Source organism: Mirounga angustirostris, unplaced genomic scaffold (assembly GCF_029215605.1).
Source record: "Mirounga angustirostris isolate CCGP_5_RB_7025 unplaced genomic scaffold, mMirAng1.0.hap1 SCAF_5, whole genome shotgun sequence".
In the NCBI taxonomy this organism is placed as follows: domain Eukaryota; kingdom Metazoa; phylum Chordata; class Mammalia; order Carnivora; family Phocidae; genus Mirounga; species Mirounga angustirostris.
Window position 1 is genome coordinate 140,761,551 of NW_026991713.1, and position 23,621 is coordinate 140,785,171.

Below are 23,621 nucleotides of genomic sequence, written 5' to 3' on the forward strand. Positions count from 1 at the left end.
ACCCTGTGCCACCTGGCGGCAGTGACTCCCACGAAACCGACACGGGGGCCCGTGGGCAGCATGCAAAGCTGGGGTCCGGCCCAGGCCCACTGGCTGCCTCCTCCACATGAGGCTGCCTCCCGCTAAGAAATGTTCAGCCTTGCTGCTTCCGACCTTCCAGAGAGTGTGGTGATCAGTGTGGAGTTTGTCTCCAGTCAGAACAAACAGTGGATTGGGGTTGGTGCTTTAAAAAACCACGCAATTGAGAATGACCTAAAAGCGTCTGTGGCCTGACCATTTACAATAAGCTCATCACACACTGTGGAAATAACAGATTACATCCAACACCAGAGCACTCAAGGCAACATTCAAATCTGACCCTCCTCCCTCAAAGCTTCTGTCCACAAAGGACTCCCCTCGACCCCGAATCACATGCTAAAAATAATGTCCTAAAAGAATAATGAAATATTTAAGATCTATGACTTCACACTATTACATATGCGACTATGTAAGGGTACATGAAAGTATTCAAGTTGACCCTGTGGTCGGTCATGATCTGTGACTGTGTTTAAATGAAAAGTGACCAGAGGAAGGCTGGATTGTGCCATCTAGATTCTGGTTCATCCCCCCAAACTAAGAGCCCTCTTGTCCACACCCACAGCCAGTGTACAAAAGGCTCTTCCATCACAAACAAGGTTTGGCCTCACTATTTTAGAAATAAGTAAGGGACGAGGGCTTGTGTGCTATTTTATTTTTTTAAGATTTTATTTATTTATTTGACAGAGAGAGAGATATAACAAGAAAGGGAACACAAGCGGGGGAGTGGGGGGGGGAGAAGCAGGCTTCCCGTGGAGCAGGGAGCCCAATGCGGGGCTCAATCCCAGGATACTGGGATCATGACCTGAGCCGAAGGCAGATGCTTAACGACTGAGCCACACAGACGTCCCTCATGTGCTATTTTGAAAGGTGCTTCTGTGTCACAGAAACCTTCGCGGCCAATGAGGGGGCGTTCCGTGGCAGGGCAGGAGGGGCATCTGTTCTAGGTGACTTAATTTTTCGTCTTTTTTCCCATTTTAGTTTCATTCTGCAATAATTTTTCTATTCTTTGGAGATTAAAATTTGTCAAATGCTCTTGAGAAGAATTACTGAATTCTCTCAGGAATGGAGAGGAGGCTGCTTGTAGACAGCCCTTGAGGAAGAATTTCTTTTAGAAAAGGGGCATCTGGGCAGCACAGTCAGTTGAGCTCTGACTCTTGGTTTTGGCTCAGGTCGTGATCTCCAGGGTCCTGGGACCGAGACCCGCATTGGGCTCCCTGCTCAGCGGGGAGCCTGCTTCTCCCTCTCTCACTCTCCCTGCTCGTTCTCTCTCAAATAAAATCTTTAAAAAATTTCTTTTAGAAAAAAATTTCTTTAGAACAATATTGATTGCATTTTCACTATACTGTTTTGAGTGTTTGTTATTCAAACCTTCCTGTTAGTAGCAATTATTCCCAGAGGAACAGTTATTACAAATATTTAGCAACTGCACAACTTTCGAGGAGGAAGAACATGGAATGGCTGACAATAAATCAAGCTAGTAGCAGCCCAGGAGTCCTGCAGAGGAGAGCCCGGCTTGCCTGCTCTGCGCGCCCCACCGTGCGGCCACAACACGGCTCCTGGGTGACACAGCATGCCAGTGGGATCCTGCGTCCCCAAGCACGGCGGCATTTCCGCAGGTGACAAACCATGAAATACAGCACGACACAGTCACAGAAGAGTTACTGATTCTCAGAAGCTCACTTAGAAGGGGAGAGAGGCCTAAAGAAAGACCCCGAGAGCCGTGCACATCCCTTTGACACCGCAGGGAGCAGAGTCCTCACCTTTTGATGAGTTTGATAGATTTGAAAGCTTCATCCATGTCTCCGATGGTAACGAAGAAGCTGAAGTGAAGCATGGCATCCCGAGTGGGCTTATCGCAGTCCTCTAGCCCGAAGAAGTCTCGCAGGGGTCTCCTGCCCACGCACGGGCACCCTGAGTCCACCTGGTCTTCTCCGTCTGCTTCTCCTGGCTGAATGACAAAGGCCACCACTGGCTGTCAGCTCACGTAAAGTGAACGCCTACGCTAAGTCCCTGCCTTGAGAGCTGGTCAGTGTTGGGTCTGTCTGCAGGCAGGCATGGACGCCCAGCAACAGACCCTGCCAAATGCAGCATGAATTTGTGGGCATCCAAGGTCATCGGAGCTGTTCACTAAAGCCACCTTCTCAACAGTTATGAAATGACTATGCAGACGTCTGCTTCCCAGGTCTGTTCTGCAGCCTGGAAGAGTTTTCATGACCCACACGGACGTGCTCACAGGCACAGAGTCTTAAAATTAAGTGACGCCAAAACGATTTCAGGTAGAAGTTTCCAAAACAATAGCTTGGATTAGTAGTATGCCAGAGAAGGAGGAAGCCTCCACTCTGTAGCCTGTGGTGAGAAGCACAGGACTGGGGATTGGCATCTGGGGTGGGGGCAGGGGCGGTGGGTGGGGCTGAGCCCCTAATCTGTGGGACCTCACGCTGTTTCTGGGTGGACGGTGTCAGGACTGAGTTGATCATGTTGAGCCCAGAGCTGTAGACAGAAGTGTTAAGTCACTATGTTGTACACCTGAAGCTAATACAACATCAGACGTCAACTGCACTTCAGTAATAAAAGAATTGAATTGAATTGTCAGGCACCCAGATGGTACCTGAGTGATAGCTGAGACTTGCATGGTGCTGTGGGAGAAACCCCTCACCACGGTGGAATTGGGCCCAGGAATCCCGATCTCATCCTCGCTGTTGCTGTATGACCTCTGCCTCTATCTCAGTTCCCAGCAGCCCCTATCTCACTGCTCCCTCTGCCGTTCACCTGCAGTCCCCAACTTTAGGGGGCACTTGACCTGGGCCTTGAAACACGGGCAGGATTTGTCAGACCCAGGTGTGGATGGCAAGACCCTTCCAGGCACAGAGCAGAGCATAAGCAAAGGACCTGGGGCAGCCCACTGTCTAGGTGGCTTGAATTCAGGGCTCATGGATGAGCACAGGCTGGGTCATGTCAGGAGGCTGAATGCTACAGAGTTTGCACTGAGTGGGAACAGAAAATGTGTGCACAAAGCACAAGGCAGAGGCCTGACCTCCAACAGGCTGGCCATGCTGGATGGCCATGTGGATCTGATGCTGAGTTCTGATCAGAACCTGGCCTACTGTGGTCACACTTGGGAATTCTCACACAAACAGGAGAGCCTGTGGGTCACCTGCCACATGAACTCGCTGCTGCCCTCGATTTGGAGCCTCATCTCTGTTCCGAGAGGAGGACACCGAGCTGGGGACCTTGGGGGGTCAGACTTGCATCCACACCCTCAAGTGTGCAGGTGGAGAACCTCCAGACACTGGGCTGAAGGCCTGGAATACAGGTCAGTAATCTGAAGAAGGGCAGCTTTTAAAAAAACACAATGCTTCACAGCTATTTGTTACAAGCACTTCAGAGGTTGAATTGATAAGACTTCCTATGTTACCAATCCAGGTAAACAAACTCCTTCCTGCATCACAAACATCAGGTGACGGGCTGCTCACCAGGACGAGGGCTCCACGGAGCGACATGGGCATGCTGCTCCCACCCAGGGGCTGCCGTGGCATCAGGCTCCCTAACAAACCTGGTAACTGAGGCATGCAAGCAGAAAGGACGAGCATGCGGACAAGTGCAGCTTAGAATAAATTAAAACAGAGCCTGGGAACACGGCAAAGTCTGGGGTATAGGTGGTAAGTGGGGAGTGGCACTCACAGTGGCACTGCACGTGTCTCCTCTCTGGGACCAGGGGGAGGGTGGGCGTGTGGACACAGAAAGGAGGGCAAAGAGGAGGCCCATCAGCGTATGCAGTGAACCACAGCCCGTGATGGGAAAGTCGTGGGGAAATTCCATAGACAGGACCTTAAACGCCTTCACAACTTTTTGAGTTCTCACCTCGAGGAGAAATGAAAATGCCCAAGGCGCACTAAGTAAGAATGAGGTCCAGAAACAGCGTTTCGGCACTGACAGTTTACAACGAGGGAAGGAAGGAAGGCTGTGTGGACAGAGCCGCCCGCAGCACCACGTAGCCTCGCCGCAGGATGCTTACAGATCAAGGGGCCGTGGCGACGAGGAGGCCAAGCCCAGCGAAGGCAAAGAACTTATTATCCAAAAGAACCGAGGGGCGCCTGGGTGGCTCAGTCGTTAAGCGTCTGCCTTGGCTCAGGTCATGATCCCAGGGTCCTGGGACCGAGCCCCGCATTGGGCTCTCTGCTCGGCGGGAAGCCTGCTTCTCCCTCCCCCCTCCCCCTGCTTGTGTTCCCTCTCTCGCTATGTCTCTGTCAAATAAATAAATAAAATCTTTAAAACACACACACAAAGAACGGAGCTGGGAGTGTGCACCTGTGTGCTGCAAACCACCCCATCTGTCAACACTAAACAAGCACAGGGGGCCACCTCTGGGGCTGGGACTGTGTGGGTCTGCATCGTCTTTGGCCCCTGAGACCAGGGATCCTGGACACTCCACCTCAGCACTACTCTGTCTTGATGGCAAAGCCAAGTCCTGTAAGTTTCCTGACCTGGAAACCTCATAACTACTGGAGTTTCAGGAAACACATGAGAGCAGATGGCTTGCCTCGCTTAACAAGAGGGGAGCCGTGGCACCCTGGAGGCTCCGGGAGACCCCACAGACCCCTGCCCAACAGGGGAGGAGAACCCGAGAACACGGCCCTGTGCTAGTGGGGCTCCCACCTTTCTGATGAAGTAATAATGAGGCACTTCGATCCCCAGAAGATTCTGGTAGGCGGGAGGCCGGGGGAAGCTGTCCTGGAGCAAGAAGCCGTGCTCCTCCGTGACGAAGAAGGACAGAATCACCACGTCTGTCTGCGAGAGAGGGGAAACAGCGCTGTTTCTAGTTCGGCGATACGATTTTCTATTTGGCATCTAATCCCCATTTTCATGGTCAGGATGTTCACACACAACAGAGAAGAAAGGATGAACACGTGAACAGTCTTAGAGATAACCCACCTCCCCCTTCTGGAAGGATGAGCCTCATGCAGTCTGAGGGCTGCTAGCCCCTTCTCACGGATGGATTTTCTTGCAGCAAAAGCTAATCCTTCCCATCCTGGTTGGTGACTGAAACTAAAGAACTCTTGTGTTTTAAAGTTTTTCTGTTCAGTTCCTTGACTCTGATATAAAAATCAACAATAGGGACACCTGGGTGGCTCAGTCGTTGAGCATCTGCCTTTGGCTCAGGTCATGATCCCAGGGTCCTGGGATCGAGCCCCATATCGGGCTCCCTGCTCGGTGGGAAGCCTGCTTCTCCGTCTCCTGCTCCCCCTGCTTGTGTTCTCTCTCTCGCTGTGTCTCTCTCTGTCAAATAAGTAAGTAAAATCTTTAAAAAAATAAAAATAAAAATCCATAATAGCAGAGGAGTGCCTTGGTGGCTCAGTCAGTTGAGCGTCTGACTGTTGATTTCGGCTCAGGTCATGAGACAGAGCCCTGCATGGGGCTCTGCACTCAGCAGGCAGTCTGCTTGAGATCCTCTCTCCCTCTCCCTGCTCACATGCTCACTCTCTCTAAAAATAAATAAATAAATCTTCTAAAAAATTAACAATAGCAGAAAGATTTTCTCCTCTGCTTTCAAGAGAGAAGGGACACAGAGCCAAGAGGCCGGGTGCTCTGCTGGGTCCTGCGTGTGCGATTTGGAGAACCAGCACCGTCCGCAGCACCTTCTGAACGGGAACAGCAGGAGGTCGAAGACACCAGAGCCTCTCCTTGGTTGTGTGAATTCCTGCAATTTCACATCATCTTCACAAGAGCCCTAAAGAGGTATCTGATCGGAGTGCCGGGAAGTGCCTTTCACTGGGGATCAGCACGCGCCCTCCTCGCTTGCCTGGGGTTGTCACCCTCTACCGTGAGAAAACTCTGCGCATGGCTGCTTCTCGCTCCTAGTCACAGAGATGCCGTCTCTGTGCATTTTACCACTCAGTGTTTCAGAGCCAAGGACTGGATCTGCTTCTCAAAGTCTCGGGGCGTGGACACTGACTGCTGATAATCTTGGGGCCCCCACTCTCACCACCCTGGGAGGGAACTTCCTTTGGCAGGGATACAAGCCCGCTAGTGTTGGCGGGCTGGCTGCCTCTGCTGACTTACTGGGAACCTATCATAGATGGGGAGGCACAGCCAACTGCTGGCTTTCGCAGGGAGCACCAGACGTTCCGACAGCACGTTTGGAAAGTGTTGGAGTCCTGGACCCTACTGGGGGGAGGAATGCCCTACAGAGCCAGGGAGTCTGGTCAGGGTGGAGGGCAGGGACCAGGCAAGGAGGCCAATGCAGTGGGAATCGGCCTGTTGGAGGGAAGAGCAAGAAGTCGGCTGACTCAGCCCCAGGACACGCCCCCACCATGGCTTAGCTCCATTAACTGTTTCGGTAGCGGGCTCTGCTCTGGAGAGAAATACATAGTACTTGATGTAACAGGAAAACTGAAATAGGACAGTCTGAGTGAGACCAGACAGAGAAGTCCGTGCCAACCCTGAGGGGAGACGCAGGCCACACATCCTTGAGGCGGCACTCTGCTCCACGGGCACCAACTTCCCTCTAACTTCCCCATAAACCACATCAGGAGACTGCGAACCTGCCGAGCCCCCCGTGACTAGATACAAACACGGTGCGGCCATGGTACCGTGGGGCCTTGGTTGTCCTCGGTGGGCGGCTTCTTGTCCCCAGGCTGCAGCTGGGCTCCTGGCGCCTCCCGCACGGCCTCGCACACGAACAGCCTGGGCTCGCTCTGGTCCCAGAAATGGTTCACGGGAATGAGATCCATCAGTCTCTCATCCACAAAGGCGTGGCTCCTGAAAGAGAAGGCCCGTCCTGAGTCCTGAGAACTGAGAGGAGCATCTGGGTTCGCAGCCTCTGGAAACGCATGCCAGGGACCTGGGTGAGCATCAGCAGGCTGGTGGGCACTGCTTAGGCTGCTGGCTTCGGAGCCCCTCCCCACAGCACGGTGCACCCAGCCTGCCTGAGGTGACTCTCAGATTGAAGCAAGTTGGTGAAAGAGGCCCAGTGTAGTCTTGTTGGAGAACATGTGATGCTTTGGCTCTGAAGACTCCATGGAGGGCTCTTGACAGGACCAGTGGGTGGACCGCGCATCCTGCCAGGATGATGTGTGTGTTATGCTGCCGACAGACAAGCTGGGTCCGGAGGCAAAGGAAGGGTCAGATCTCAGAAGAGGACAGGTGCCCGAGGGGAGGCTGTGCACTGTCCCACCACCACCGGAGAAGTGACAGGCTGGGCTCCATGTGGCTCAGAGGTGGAGGGTGGAGGGAAAGCGTGAGTCTAAGACACAGTTCAAACAAGGAAAATGGGATGAGTCACAGACGGGGGGACTAAGGGAAAGGTTAGCTGTGAGGTTTCAGACCAGGCAACCAGGGTGGAAGAGCAACCAGGGTAGACAAGACCAGTTTCTGGAGAATGAGGCTCAGGTGATGGCAAGAAATTCCAGTGGACATATGGAGCCAGATCAGCAGAACAAGGCCGGGGAGAAGCGAGGGTGGGTGTGTTCAGGTGGGACCACCAGCAGTGGCCAGTTAAGCCACCAGGGGAAAGAAGGTTCTGGAAAAGGCTTTGAGCTGGGTAGGGAGGTGGGGGCTGTAAGAGCAAAGGAACAGACTCCGGCAAGGCCAGCTGTGGGCTCTGCAGCTGTGGGCTCTGCCGCTGTGCACTCAGTGCAGGTGCTAGCTGCAGCATCCCCCCTGAGTCCTGAGCAGCGCCCGTGGCCCTCAGGCGTCACCTCCTGCAGAATCAAATGTGAGTCCTTGGCAGAGCAGGAACTACAAACACGAACTCCCTGACAGCGACCATTATTTCTCTAGAAAGACAATGTTGACCCATGCGGACGCCCTCCCTTTCCAGGCGCTGACAGAGCTGAGTGACCACCACACTCACCCTGAGATTCAGCCATCGTGCGGCCCTGGTCGCCACTGCCCTTCCAGAAGCCCGGTTCTGCCAGGTAATTCCAGGGCCTCAGAGGCTCAAGTCCATCCTAACTGCCCGGGCGTTTTGGCCCTCCTGCCTGTTCTGAGCACTGGTAACTACTGAGATCCCTGAGGTCTGAAGTGTAACTCAGCAGCCTGCCTGAAAGCTGATCATTAACTGAGTATCAGTGTCAGTATTTTTTCAATGAAATCCTCCCAAACCACAGTCTTACTTCTTGGTCTCTTGGCCATTAAAGGGCAATGTCTCCCTCTGATCAATCTGCCCCGTCTTGAAGTCAAGGATGGTCACCGTGTCCATTTCCACATCGTAGAAGCAGATTTTGGAATCAGGGCTGTTGTCCGCCTGGGGGAAGAGAAAATGGAGCTCACGGTACCGCCTGGCTGACACGCCAAAGGTTTGAGAACAAGTGTCTGGTGTCCACGACCCGCCAGTCAATCTGGCCTTCCTAAGTGGACATCGATTCACTTTCATCCCACTGAGACCACAGCTCAAGCACTACTTTATAATTTCCAAGCACTGAAAACAAGTTCTAAAACGTCGTGAAGGCCCGACTCTAGCTGTCCAGCTGTGGCCAGTGCTGACCTGAGTGATGTCATCCTCGCTGAGGGGGACTGACCACAGACACAGCAGGGAGTCCAGGTCCCAACAAACCAGCTCGGCTGCTGGGGCAACAAATACCAGAAATTCAGGGAGACTGTTCCAGGTTTTATTCTAAGAGACAGTGGAAAGCTAAGGGGGCCTGAGTACTTAAGAAAGGCCAAGAAATGAATTTGTCAACATTTTAGACAGAAGATACTGTAAGCTTAACAGCAGCAGAAGGATCACAAAATCAACAGGTTTGGGTACCTATGAATATGCTTCTAATCTCCGGGAACACCATTAGCAAAATGAAAGACAAACAGTAGACCGGAGACACGTCAGCAACACTCAAGGCCCCAGCCTCCTGCCCCAGAGAATCCAGACTCTCCTTTCCAAAGCACACTCCCCACCCCCAGGGGAGTGCCGGCAGGGCTGGAGGGGAGGGTGGGCAGCTGATTTTCACTGCAAGCTCTCTTGTGCTACCTGAACGTCTTCTTTTTGTCATTTTTTCTTTTACCATGGGCAAGAATTCCTGATGCAAGGAGAGGCATTCTCATCCTTCACTGTCACTGCGTGCTGGAGAAGCGGGTCTCTAGGGCCACTAGTCACTGCGTCGTCCCCACTCCTGCATTCACCCCCAGCACCATGGAGATGGTGCTACATCCCAGGATGCTCTCCCCCTCTCCCCCACTGCACGCCCCGCTTCTGGTCCTGTGCACGTGTGTTCTGGCACCGCCCTCCAGCTGCCTGGATCAGTGACCCTGGACCACCCATCCTCCCCATGTCCCGTCCCAGTGCTCAGGCTGGCAGGACTACTCTTATCCTTCCAAGATCCCCATTTCCAGCCAGACTCCCCTTCTGAGACTCAGGCTTGTCTTTACAGGCCCACTTACTGCTTTGAGATGCCTCAAACTCAACATTGAAACAGGACGCCACATCATCCCCGCAAAGCTCCTCACCAGGTTTCCCTTTCCACCTCCACACTGCTTTGAGGGGTAGAAGCGTCCTTGCACACATCAGCCAACCCCAACCCCCAGGACAGCTGCAGTGGGCACCACCACTGAGAAGCAATCCTAGAAAGAGACGATATTATGCACCAAGGCTGGTGCCTGTGTGATGGCCCACTGACCGTGCCAGCCTCGGCCTCGCCCCTCTGCCACAGAAAGCGGACCCTTGGCCAGGCCAGGCTCTGCCACCTGCTCGCACTCTCAGTGCTTCTGCTGGTGCTCCCCCGCTGCATGCTTGCCTGGCGGGTTCACAGCTCCTCGGGAAGCCTCCCGACCGGCGGCTTGCCCGGCACCACGTGGCACAGTTTGACTCATTCTTAGATGGATGTCTGTTCATCCACAGGGAGGGGCTGAGCTCTCCTGTTTAACCACTGGCCTGTGCCCACAGTGCCCAGAGAAGTGCCTGGTTCATGGAAGGCAATCGGTAACAAGGCTGTGGATGAATGGATTCACGAGCAAACAGCCGTGGGCGGCAGGGCCCACTGCCTGAAGAGCGGGACAGACATGCGCACGTCAGTGCCCTTCAGAACCTACCCTCTAGCTGTCATCACGCCTTTAGTTCTTTAAGCTAGAGCTCAGAGGTCCTTGCAACCCCCTCGAGCCAACAGAGCACAGCTGGCTGACGAAAAGGGATAGAAAAGAGAAGAGCTACAGAGCCCTGAAGAGGGAGAACTGCGGTTTCAGAGGAATTAGGGACTGGGGACATGTGGGGGCTCAGGCCTCGTGGCAGAAGGAGAGGTGGGGCCGCAGAGCTGTGTGCGAAGATGGGCACAGCCCGAGGAGGACGGCGGTCCTGGGAGAGCAGCCGCTGACTTCCACCCACCTTGCTGAGGAGGATGCTGATCTTGCTGCCACTGGCGTTACACCTGAGGGAGGCCATGCCCGCTGCGCCCGGGATCAGCGAGGCCAGGTTCTTGTCGCTGCAGTGCACTTTCGCCTCTCTGCAGGGGGGACACAAGGGTCTCAGGGCAAAGCACAAGCCCAGCCCTCGGCCATTCACCCTCCCCGCATGCGGGCAGCTCACAGTCCAGGACCGGCTCTCTGAGGGACTGCAAACCTTCATCCACGAAACTCGGGGCTCCTCAAAGCCCCAAGGGTGCTCACTCTGAGGGTCTGGACACCCAGGAGAGGGGCCAGCTTAGAACCCAGGGCTAGCTTAAACTTTTAAAGTTTTTAAATTGAGGGGCGCCTGGGTGGCTCAGTCATTTAAGCGTCTGCCTTCGGCTCAGGTCATGATCTCAGGGTCCCAGAAATCAAGCCCCGCATCGGGCTCCCTGCTCCACAGAGAGTCTGGTTCTCCCTCTGCCTCTCCTCCTGCTTGAGCTCTCTTTCTCTCTCTCAATCAAATAAATAAAATCTTTAAAAAATAATAAAATAAAGTTTTTAAATTGAGATATAATTGACAATAACATCGTATTACTTTCAGGTGTAAACAAAATGATTCAAGATTTTTCTGGGTGAATTTTTAAAGTTCCTAGGTTTACTGAGCCAATATGAGTATGTATCCCCCCCACTCTTCTGACACAAGAAGCAGCCGCTCTGCACCCTGCCTCCCTCGGTTCGTCCTGCCAGAACGGGCTTTTGTCACACTTGCTACACCTGCGGAGAAACAAAACTGCAGGTAAGCAGCCCCCGCTTAGCTGGTTCTGGCTTGTTGCCGCTGCTACGAGAAGTACTGGGTGGGAAGCAGTGGCTCATCCGATTGTTCTCACTGAATTCCCATTTCCTCCGTGTTTCCCTAACATCCTCTGTCCCAGGAGCCCTTCAGGCCTCACGTGACATTTCATGGTCCCCTCTCCTTCAGCTCCTCTGGGCTGGGACAGTTTCTCAGACTCCAGGCTCATGTGTGCATCTCCTGCCTCAGTCCTAGAATTTCTCCAAGGAGCCTGGTCCTTCCAGTGGAGAATGCTGTGGAAACCCGCATCCAGGTGCCAGGCATGCTTGCTGCCTCTTGGCCGCCGCACAGAGCCAGGACACACATGTGGACTAACTGCCAGATGTACGTGTATCTGACCCGGCTGTGTCTGTATTAAGCTAAACATGACTTCCACTCAACCTATCACCATGCGGCTCCTCTCGCCTTGTCCCCCTGCTTATCTGTCACCTCCTCCCAACAGAGAAGTCCCAGCTCCCAAAACCTGCATCGGCTACTCAGTCCTTCACTTCTGCATGCCTGAGTGCCGGTGGGGGCTGGTCACCCCATGCCCTGTGCGGGGGAGCTCCATGGACTGCAGGGCAGCACCATATGCGGTCCCCCAGCCAAGTGTCCACAATGCCGCTGATCCCCAAAGGGCTGGGGTCAGCACCGCCTCTCCAGGGACGCTGTTTCACACATTTCTAGCACACTTAGATTGTTCTTCCACATTCCATATTCCATCCTGGGATCCACTAAAAGACTTTTAAAATTTGCATACTTTTTAGGCTCACTTTGTGCTATAAAGTTCTACGGGCCCTGACAACTACAGTGCCTTGTATCCACCAAATAGAAAATTTTACCACCTAAAAACTGCCCTGCTCTATGTGCTCAACTATACTCCTGTTTGCTCGCTCCCCCAGTATACAAAGATTAAGAATTTATGCCAAGGGGCGCCTGGGGGGCTTAGTCGGTTGAGTGTCCAACTCTTGATTTCAGCTAGGTCACGACCTCAGGATCCTGAGACTGAGCCCCGTGTAGGGCTCCATAATCAGCGTGGAATCTGCTTGGGATTCACTCTCTCCCTAGCCCTCTGCCCCTCCCCCCATTTGCTCCCTCACTCTTTCTCCAATAAATAAATAAATATTTTTTAAAAAGGATTTATGCCAAAACATAAGGTGTTAAAAAAATTTAGTAGAATGAAAAAAACTCAGTGGAATGAAATGGGAACATGAACAGGTTTCCAGCTCCTAACCATTTTCTACACACCACTTTGTCTCCTAATTTTTTTTAATATTTTATTTATTTATTTGACAGAGAGAGACAGAGTGAGAGAGGGAACACAAGCAGGGGGAGTGGGAGAAGCACGCTTCCCGCTGAGCAGGGAGCCCGATGCGGGGCTTGATCCCAGGACCCTGGGATCATGACCTGAGCTGAAAGCAGACGCTTAACGACTGAGCCAGCCAGGTGTCCTGTCCTAATTTTTAAAATGTGCACAGGCATCCCTCATTTAGTACACGTCCAAGATACTGTGTTTTTTAACAAACTGAAGGTCTGTGGCTACCAGCGTTGAGCAAGTCAATCAGCGCCATTTCTCCAGCAGCATTTGCTCACTTGGTGTCTGTCACATTTTGGTAATTTTTGCATTATCTCAAACCTTTTAATTATTGTTGTATTTGTTACAGTGACCTGTGATCAGTGCTTACAATGTGCTGGAAGTTCACATGATGGTTACCACTGTTTAACAAAAAAGGAATTTTTAATTAAGGCATGGACATTTTTTTTGGACACAATGTTACTGTATATTTAATAGACTATAGGAGAGTAAAAACATGACTTTTGTACGTACTGGGAAACCAAAAAATTCATGTCACTCATTTTATTGTGATACCTGCTTTACCAAAGTGGTCTGAAACTGAACCCACAGTATCTCCAAGGTAGGCCTGCACTTTTATTTAGACAAAAATTGTACCTTCGGGAAAGATCAAAGCTTTTGAAATGAGCCAGGTCTGTCCCCACAACCAGGAAATTTCCGCAGACGTCGAGGAAGCATGGGCTCCCCTCTGCCTCGGAGAACAGTAAGAGCTGTTTCACAGTCCCCTGAGGAAAAGGAAAGAATTAGGATTAAGGAAAGCAGCCTGTGCAGCCTTTCATTTCTGTTAATGAATGTTACTCAAAGGTAATCTTGTACACACTAAGCCGACACTCAGTGTTTACTGATGGCCCAGTGTACCAGCACCTTGCAGATTCTAATGCTACATGGGGAAGATTAGGGGTTTCTGGTACTCACAACTGCTAAAATCCTGGGAATTTCCCAGGATAAGGGCCACAGAGGTGTCTTCTGTTCTGTTACTGAAGGGGACTTTTGGTCTCCGCCCAAGGGCGGGGTGGGCTGCCAGGACGACCAACCAGTGATTAGAGGGTTCAACTTTCAGTCCCACCCCAACCGCCAGGGAGGGGACAACGCCCCCCAGGTTGAATCAATCACCAATGGCCAATGACTTAGTCAATCATGACAATGCAATGAAGCTCATAAAAACCCAAAAGGACTGGGTTCAGAGAGCTTCCAGGTAGCTGACCACCTGGAGGTGCTGCGGGGGATGGCACCTAGAGAGGACTCTGTGCCTTCCCCAGACCTCGCCCTGTGCATCTCCTCATCTGGCTGTTGATTTTTCCCTGAGCAATGTGAGCCACTCCAGCTGACTGGAAGAGCCCAAGGAGGACGGACCCTCCACTGTGCAGCCTGTGGTCAGAAGCACAGGACTGGGGACTGGCCTCTGGGGTGGGGGTGGCGGCGATCGGGTGGGGCTGAGCCCCTCACTTGTGGGGCTGACGTTGTCTCTAGGTGGACAGTGTCACAACTGAGGGGAATTCTGGGCACCCTGTGGTATCTGAGGAGCCCCACCCCCCACCACGCTGGAACCAGCTCTGGGAACTTAGAAGATTCCCTCTGTAACTACCTGCCACTCACCTGCTCACCACCCCACAACCATGGCCTCTTCCTCCCCTCTGCTCTGGCCTCAGCTGGGCAGCTGGGGCTCCAGGTCTCCAGACCTTACTGGTGGCCCTCCTACCTGACCTCACTGTTGGCCAGCTCCCCCAGGCTCTCCCACTACACAGACACAAAAGTAATCTTCTTGGAGAAAATAACACAAAACCAAGAAACAAGCCAGAATGCTTGTCACCATCACACCAGACTTCAAGACCCCCACTGTCTCTGAGGTAAGGGCCTTCAGTCCAGTCAGCAGGCCCTCCTGCCTCATTTCCCACTGTTTCTGCCTCCACCAGTGTCAGACACCAGCCCCTTCCTGAGCTCCGGCCCTGTAAACGAGCCCCCCCCGGGGTGCCCGTCCCTCCTGCCCCAACGGAATAAAGCACGGGGATGAGCTCCCCCTTCCCGTGTGGAGAGAAGTCCAGTTAGAGAGCTGGAAGGGGCACAGCAGCCGTCTAGTGTCGTCTCCAAGGAGCAACAACAAGCGAAGCTTGTGTGTCTATGTCCTCAAGAGCTCCCTGCTGGGGAGAAGGGTCTGGAAACGCAGTCCAGGCTTCCAAATCCCAAGTTACTGTACGTTGCCATACACATGCTGGCATTATATTACTAGTTATCAGGGACCCATGTTCCTTTTAGTTAAAATATTAACAAGAAGACTTAACTCCAGGTCATCTGTTGTCAGAGACCCTCAAGGCCAGCACCCAGGACCCTCAGTCGCCATGTTTCCCAGCAGGCCATTCTCCCCTTCCCAGTATGCCCTTCACCCTTTCCTAGCAGTCTGTTCTTCCTTTCCTAGTATGTCTTTCCTGCTTTCTCAGCATGTTGACATTCCTGTGAAAATTAATGAAAAGAAACCTCATTTAAAATGAACTACCACAGCCGGCAGGGGGCGCTCTCAGCCCTACCACTCCTGGTCAATTACAGAACCAACAGGAAGAGAGGCCCTTTGCAGATGGAGGAAGAAGAAGGAAGCAGGAAGCTTTCCTCCTACCCTGCAAGAGCCCAGCCAATGAGAAGCCCCCAACTTAGAACGCCCGGTTTACTCCAGTGGACTTTCAGTTTACAACAGCCCTCCCAACTTGCCACTCTCCTCCTTGGTTTTCCGGGCTTGCTTGGTTATTTGTCCCTATTGGATAAGCTTCTATCCTCTTTATAAGCAAAGTCCTCAACTGATGCTGGCAGATCCCACAGTGCACACCCATCAAGATTAAAACAGATCCCTCAAAACCTCTCCCCAGAACAAAACCCTCTAAATACAGATGGCCTTCAAGATTACATAATACATTACAAGGTTCAGGGCCTCATTATCCCCTGCACTAGACCCTGTAGCATCCCCATTTTACCTGTGAGAACAACCAGTGGCTGGGAATGGAGGTCTGTTGAGGACCTGTGAGCAGTAACTAACACTGTTGCCCCTCAGCACCCGATGTTCCCAACCTCCCACGCTACCAGCATTCATTCCATGCAAAACTTTCGCCACAGTGGACCTCTACAGTGCATTTTTAGTATTCCAGTTGATAAGGATAGCCAGGAGTGCCCCAGTGTTTCTCCGAGCATCCTTCTTTTCACAAACCTTAAAAGCCGATTTGGATGATACAAAGCTTTTTGCAGACTCTAGGTTGTGACAACATGTAGATGATTTGTTTTGCTCCCGCTGCTCAAACCTCTTCACAAGAGACAATATCCACCTGTTAAGACTTTTGATCTTAAAGAGACAAAGTCTTCAAAGAAAATTTGCAGTTTGCTCAAACTCAGGTCCGATGCTTTGGGCATCTTATCTCAGAACAAGGACGACATCCGGATGCGGATGAAACTCCTCATGACTGCTGAACACTGCTAGATCACCCTTGGACTCCCCAGGACCATTTATAGGACACCCCACTGCTCATTTTCATGGTTTACTGATGGTTCGTATTTAAAGGAAAAAAATGGTAAACATTGTGCTGGGTCTGCTATCGCAACTCCCTGTGAAGTCATCCAGGCTTCGATGTGTGAAGTGCCAGTGACCTCCGCCCAAAAGGCTGCTGCATGCCCATGCTGGAGCCTGTACCTCAGCCAGGGTAAAGCTGCAAATATTTATACTGACAATCAGTAGGCCTTTGGGGTAGCCCACGGTTTGGGGATGTTAAAGAATCAACAAGGTTTCCTTAGCTCCAATGGGAATAAAATTTAAGATGACTCCTATGTCCAAAATTTATTAGCCGCCATACATTTTTTTTTTTTTTTTTGGAGAGTGGGGAGAGGGGCAGAGGAAGAGAATCTTCAAGCAGACTGTGCTAAGCACAGAGCCCAACATGGGGCTTGATCCCTCCACCCTGAGATCACAACCTGAGCCAAAACCAGGAGTCGGGACGCTTAACTGACTGAGCCACCCAGGTGCCCCTAGATGTCACACTTTTGCCAGCAGCTCTGGCTATTATTAAGGTTCCTGGGCATTCAAGACTTGACTCTCTGGAGGCCAAAGGAAACCACATCAGGAGACTGATAGCTAGACCTCTGTCATTTTCCAAAGGGATGTTCTTTCAACTGACAATTTGGAAAAACTGACCAGAGATGCCCTACAATTGGCCCCAGAAAAGAAAGACAATGGTGGAAATCTAACAACTGTGAGTTTGATAAAAAAAAAAACAACAACTCTGGTTTGGACCAAATAACAATCTGGCCCTATCAGAAATTCCAAAATCCTACTACTTACCACTGTATATGTGTTAAACCACTGTTTTACTGACAAAATGATAGCGTTCATGAACAAACATTGGTGGAGAAATATTAATGAGGCCACAAAAATTGCCCACCTCACTTGTCCCATCTGTTAAAAGTATAATCCAGAGAAACCTGTTCATACAAATGGATTTCATAAAACTCCCCCATCTCACGGATATGCATGTTTTGGTCACAGTCTGTATGTTTTCTCACTGGACTGAAGTTTTCCCTTGCAAACAGGCCACTGCTTCTTCTGTGGCTAAAATTCTGTTAGAAAACATTACCACTACCTGGGAACCCCCTCTCAAACTACACAGTGATCAGGGAGCCCATTTTTACCAGGTGGGTGCTTCAGTAAGTCTGTCCTGTTTGGCTGGTTTTCCAGCACTCATTGGGCATACCACTCTCAATCAGGGTTAGTTGAATTCACTAACAGCACTATTAACACTCAATTGTTAAATTGTGTAGAGACCCTTCAACTATCTTGGCCTAAAGCACTACTGCTATTGGTCCTGAATTTCAGATCCACCCACTTGGGAAGGCACAGGCTCTCACCCTCTGAGTTAGTCACAAGACGTTCCAATGCACTTGGCCCCTACCTCCTTGACCCACAGTTGATAAAGGGAGATGCACTTCAATATTGTAAAGGCCTGATTGCCTCTATTAAAAATGACCATGCTTTGGTAGCACAATCTTTCCACAGTGTGCTCCTAGGAGACAACAACTGTAGATCAACCTCGCAGCAACATGGAGATTTTGTCTGTTAGAAAAGATGCCTCCAGAAAGATTCTCTTCATCCTCACCGGAAAGGTTCTTATCAGCTACTGGTCATCAACCTTTGTGCTGCCAAACTACAGGAAATAAGACTCTTGGATTCATGGGACACGTCTATAGAAAGCAGCAAGCCCTGACTGGCCCTGCACGCCCTCTGGTGACCTAAAGGTACAGATTTCCTGGAATTGAAGCGGATGACATCTGATGAGACTGCTTTCCCCAGATGTCCAGCCCAGGCCTGTGTGCCTTTTCCTCACTGCTGCTGCTTCTCTCTCTTTCGTGGAGAGAGATGCTCTTGTCTGCATTTCTGAAGCCCTTGAGAAAGAGGGAACCTCTCCTGTCTGTGGCCTTTCAGTAACAGCCTCATTACTATTCTGCGACAAAGTCATCTTTCACTTGTTTTTCCTGAAGGCTTAGAAGGTTCAGAATTTACAAAAGTCTTTCTTTCATCTGAATTACTATCCAAATTCATGTGGTCTGAATTCACAACTTTATATGCTGTATTGAGAATGCATCTGGTTCCACACAGTTCCTTTGAAATAACAATACTGTTTTAAGACATCTTTGAAGTTTTGCTGTTTTGCAAAGAGTTCACCATCTATTGCTTCCTTTTAATATTTGCACTGGTTCTTTGCAAATGCACTAAGTTAGTTCTTTCAGTGTGCTCTTGAAGTCTCCACCATTCTGCTCTCACGGTTGCTTTAAGTGGAGATTTTAGGAGGCGTACACGACTCTGGGCTTGCTTTCACAGGGAGACCCTTTCTCGCCTACGTCAGAGTAAGTGCCAGTAAATATTTCAGTTGGCTACTTTCACACCTGGTTCTGGTCTATCATACAATTTGGCATTATCATGTTACTTACTGTTTTGTATCATTATTTTAAGGTTTGTACTTTGTTACCTCTTCAAACTTTTTAAAAATGATGTACCCAATAAGGAGATGCTCTCTAACTCTTACAACGTCGGAAAGATACAAGTTTTATGCTGGAGTACCTGAGATTTTTCTCTCTCCTGACCTTCGTTGTTACTCAAATGGGCCCTACATGGTTTGCATCAAGCAATGCACTTTGCCACCAACGTAGGACATGACAACATGGAAAAGTCCTTCCTGGCACTAAGGAACAACACCACTAAATATGGAAAATGTGATTTGATCAGTGATGCTTTTAAAGAAAGATCTTGATCAAGAAGAGGAAATGTGAAACTTAAGGAAACCTCATTTAGAAAATGGAGCCAGGAGGCCAGCAGGGGGCGCGCTCAGCACCACCATGCCGGTCGGTCGCTGACCCAACAAGCAGAGACCCACCATGCAAGTGGACAGTACAGCTGGCTCTGGAACAACAGGGGTTGAGCTGCACTGTCCACTTACACACTTATTCGCAGATTTTTTTTTTTTTGGATACAGTACTGTAAAGGTGTTTTCTCTTCCCTGTGATTTTACTTTCTTTCCTCTGGTTTGCTTTATTGTCAGAATCCAGTACAGAATACATATGACATACACAATACGTGTTGACCACCTGTGCTATTGGTAAAGATCCCAGTCTCCAGATTTCTGGGGAGTCCAGTTATATGTGGATTTTTGATCGCATGGGGGGGTCAGCATCCCTAGCCTCTAAGTTGTTCAAGGGTCACCTGCGCTATCCCAGCAGGAGGAAGGAAGGGTTCCTCTTCCCCCAGCAACAGCCCAGCCAATGAGCAGCCACCACACTTGCAGCTCCCAGCTTACTCCAATGGACGTTCTGTTGACAACAGCCTATCCGCCCCCACAGAAGCACCTCCTGTCTGGGATCCTGCAGACTTGCTGTGGTTCTGCTGTAGATGCTTGTCCCAGACTACAATTCTCTCCTATTCCCGGATAAACCCATTTTTGCTGGTAAAATAACTGGCAGTTTTATATTTAAGGTTACTAGCCCTTTCCCCACAGGTTGTTTGCCCCACGGCCCTTCAGCAGGACCTGCAGGTTGCCTTGCTCACAGAGCTGTGCCCTTCATGGGTCGTTAACATGGCCCTCCCGGCCTGGGCTGTATGTCTGCAGCAGATGTCCCCGACAAGTGTCGGCAGCAGCGGGCTCTGGCCTCCTTCCCTCCAGCTCCCCTCCCACCTCGAATAGGCTGAGGACCTCAAGGGGCCAGCAGCCTACCGCCCCCCCCCGGCCCCCCTCACACCTTCCCCCAGGAGGCCGTTCCCCACATCAAGCCTCTACTCCAGGACCCTCCCCCAGTGGCACTTCCCACCCACTGTGAACCCCATCAGGAAGAACTCCACGGAAGCTGCTTCAGGAACTGTGGCAGGGAGGATGAGAAGCACGTGAGGTACAGGGACACCATGCATGCGTACGGCAGCCTCCAGAAACCGAACAGTGGATCCTAGCAAACAACTTGGAGACAGACAAAGCAGTCGCACTAAGAGCTGAAACCAGGGCCGTGAAGGTTTTCCCGACCTTGACACAGAGCACTGCTGCATGTACTGGGTTGAGTGGTGGCCCCCAAAAGATACATCTACCTGGAAGTTGTAAATGTGACCTTATTTGGAAAAGAGGTCTTGGCAGATGTAATTAAGGATCTCAAGGGGAGACCATTCCAGATTAGGGTGGCCCTAAATCCAAAGACAAGTGTCCTTATGATACAGAAAACAAGAACCAGACACGAGGAGAAGGCCAGGTTAGGACAGAGGTGGAGATGGAGTGATGCATCAACAAGCCAAGGCATGCCGGAGCCACCAGAGGCTGGAAAGCATGGGATTGATGCTCCCTCAGAACCTCAGAAGGAGCCAACCCTGCCCATACCTGGATTTCAGACTTCTTATCTCCTAAACTGTGAGAAATTAAAGTTCTATTGCTTTAAGCCACCGCATCTGTGGTACTTTATTATGGCAGGCTCAGGAAACTATCACACCCCATCAGCCCCCGGGTTCCTGCAGGCATCAGGGATGCTGGCAGGTAGGGGCCTCCTACTCCTCGCCACCAGGGGGAACGAGGCTGTGTTCGAGCTCGTCACCTGCAAGGCCCATGTTGCTCCCGTCCCGGACTCACCCTCAGACACATGCAGGGAAAGGCCTGTCCTGAACTTATGGGCAGTGAAGATGGACATTAACTCCAGCAAACATGGTCTCCCCTTTCCTAACCTGAGTGCTCAGGGTCCAGCGATCCAGTCCTCATCACTGCATGAGGCCCTGGTTTGCCTCCCGATCTCACAGGTGCCGGCAGTCAGTGCACCAGATAGCCCAGAATCCAGTGTGACGAGCAAGCACCTGGCGGGGGGACTGTGATCTGGCTGCTGAAGTCAGTAAGTGGCTCTGGCTCGATTTAGAGACTGCCTTTCAAACTGTTCTAGTGGCTTTCATCTCCAAGCCCACTCACTCCAGAGCAGTGATTTACCTGCCATGTTCGAACTTGAACTCGGTTTGGCTCCACGGTGTACACGTTTTCCTCATGCATGGCTAACACCGGAGATTCACAAAGGAAGGTTCCTAGGATGAGAGAGGGACGTAATGCGGCAGCGGCCCATCTCTTCATAATGCTCAGACAGCGTCATGAGGGCTGTGTTTTCTGGCATCCTGTAGATGAAGAGAGCGAGGCCCTGAGGCGCAGGGACAGTGTGCAGGCCTGGGGCTGGTGTAGGGACGTGGCCCCAGGCTCCCCGCCTCACTCACGAGCCGCCACCTCTCCCGTGTGACTAGCAGCGGGGCCATGGCGGCGCTGCATCTGTGGTCTGGGGCAGCACAAGTGTTTAGACGGGTGTCTGTTCCTCTTAGAGGAGGCTCTAGAGGCCACAAGCCTTAGTCTCTGTCTCTAGATGGGTTCTTATCTAGCCAGAGATGATCACACAGGACAGGAAACACTTCAGCACCTGCTGTGCTGTCCTACAGAGGGGATAAGAAGTTCATCCTTGGCCTGGGGGGTCCACACTGGAGGAGATGACATTAATTATAGGCATAATATAAGGCAGAGCAGGAAAAGTGTGACAAGAAAAGTTTAGGCAATGACGTGTTAGAGGAGAAAAGGAGGGAGGGGAGAGGGGTGACCACCAGTAAAGAAACACCCCCCGGAGGCAAGAGCTTCTCCAACAAACCCACAGGGGGTAGCCCCCTGGAGCACACAATGACCGGTCCTGTGGGGTCAGCGTGGGTGAATGGAAGAACTGTACAGAAGGACTGCTGGCCAAGGGGGCTGTTAGAGTAGGTTGCATGTGACCCCTGGAGCTATCAGGTTCTGGTCCCTGGAACCTGTGAATGCTAGTATATGGCCAAAGTTGGGAAGGTCTTGAAATGGGGAGATTATCCTGGATTATTCAGGTGGGCTCTAAATGCAACCATAAGTGCCCCTATAAGAGGGAGGTAGATTTCAGACAGGAACAAGGTGACAATGGAGGTAGATGCTGGAACAATGCAAGCCGGCCAAGGATGGCCAGCAGCCACCCAACACTGATAGAAACAAGGAACAGACTTCCCAAAGCTCAGGAGGTGGAGCGGCCTGTTGATGCCTTGATTTGGCCCAGGCAACGTGAGTTTGGACTTCTGACCTCTAGAGCTGTGAGGCAGTAAATGTCTGTCTGGTTTGTGGTCACTGATCCAGCAGCCCCCGGCCACTCCCACAGGCATGTGCTGAAGAGTGAAGGTCATGGTGGCTCACTAGGACAGGAGGTGGAGGCTGATGGAGCACCTCTGATGATATGTCCTCAAATTTCCAGACAGAGGCTGGCCTTGGTCAAGATGCCATGGGGCTCACTGCTCTGCCTGGTCTGGAACAAGTTCAGAATCTGGGTGTGTAGCAACCCCCTTCCCTGGCAAGCACTGTAGTGGTTTATACTCCTTTAGCCTTATTTCCTGGCTGTTTCATTGTCCTGGGCTTCTCAGCCACCTTGACCGGCCTCAGTAGGGTGATGCCCAGCGGCACAGGGCCAGAGCACAGGCATGATTGACATAAGGGGCTCCCGGTGGCCCTGTGCCAGCCCCCTGCCCACACCACAGGCACCAACACCCCCCTTAGATGGTCAGAAGATAAAGCAGGGTGTTGTGAGCCCCCTCCTAAGGGACAAGACTCCCACCTGCATTCCGTAACATGGTTCCAGAAGGCTCAAAGACCAGCACCTGTTTTCCATTCCAGACAGCAATGGCATCCTAAAAAGAATCATGGAAATTAAAAAGGAACCTGCCACTTGCACCCCTTACCACCCTGAACGACCCAGACCACTGGCCAGGTCTTTTGTCAACCCCAGGCCACCCTTGTAGTCACCTTGGTGGCGAACACCCCGCTGACGTGCATGTCTGTGCGCAAGCTGTGCGTCACCCCCGTGGACAGGAAGGACACGCTGAGTAAGCTTGGGGACATCTGCACCATGGCCACTTGCTGGTGGAAGTGTGAGGACATGGCCTGCTCGCTGAGGATCACCACGGAGGTGATGTTGTTCACTGCCAGAAGGCTCTTCCGGGAACCCCACTTCATTCCATGCCAGAGACAGAGACAGAAGTGTGAACAAGGAGAAGGGAGGTGTAGGCAGGAAAGTGTGACACACACAAGGACTCACCAACCATTTTCCTAGCACTGCTTCTTCTCATTGTGTAAGCTGATATAAAAACTTATAAGCATAAAATATGTACTTTATTGAAAATTTTAAAATACTGACACCCAAGTTGTAAAGCAATGGGTAGACGCTTATATGTCTGTTCTGACCGGTTGTTAATTTAGAGATGTTTATTTTTTATAAATGAATAGCAAGTTGACATGATGTATTAAATTACCTGGCTCTCCCCTGGTGATGTGAAATACCACTTTCATAATTTCATATTAAACTTCCAAACCTATCTCAATCTGCTCTCCATTCCACTGATATGTTTATCCATTCCTGAGTAAGCATGTACTGTTTTAATTGCTATAGTTTTGAGATATATTCTGGTTTGTGATACAGAAATGTTCTGATTCTCTATACATTCTTTCCTCAGCCATGTGTCCTCCC

General features: G+C 51.2%; 1 protein-coding gene across 4 annotated transcripts in view; it reads right to left on the minus strand.

Annotated features, from left to right (window-relative positions):
- Nucleotides 1-23,621, minus strand: part of IFT140 (intraflagellar transport 140) — a 79,370-nt gene that overhangs the window by 33,301 nt on the left and 22,448 nt on the right. For all 4 annotated transcript variants that reach the window (XM_045874647.3, XM_064592294.1, XM_064592296.1 and 1 more), the window contains exons 11-19: nucleotides 22,901-23,104; nucleotides 22,713-22,785; nucleotides 21,044-21,135; nucleotides 13,173-13,300; nucleotides 10,391-10,508; nucleotides 8,193-8,323; nucleotides 6,669-6,837; nucleotides 4,735-4,866; nucleotides 1,839-2,026 (exon numbers count right to left, since the gene is read on the minus strand). In XM_045874647.3, coding sequence (XP_045730603.2) covers nucleotides 1,839-2,026; nucleotides 4,735-4,866; nucleotides 6,669-6,837; nucleotides 8,193-8,323; nucleotides 10,391-10,508; nucleotides 13,173-13,300; nucleotides 21,044-21,135; nucleotides 22,713-22,785; nucleotides 22,901-23,104 — 1,235 coding nt within the window. The remainder of the gene's footprint in view (nucleotides 1-1,838; nucleotides 2,027-4,734; nucleotides 4,867-6,668; nucleotides 6,838-8,192; nucleotides 8,324-10,390; nucleotides 10,509-13,172; nucleotides 13,301-21,043; nucleotides 21,136-22,712; nucleotides 22,786-22,900; nucleotides 23,105-23,621) is intronic.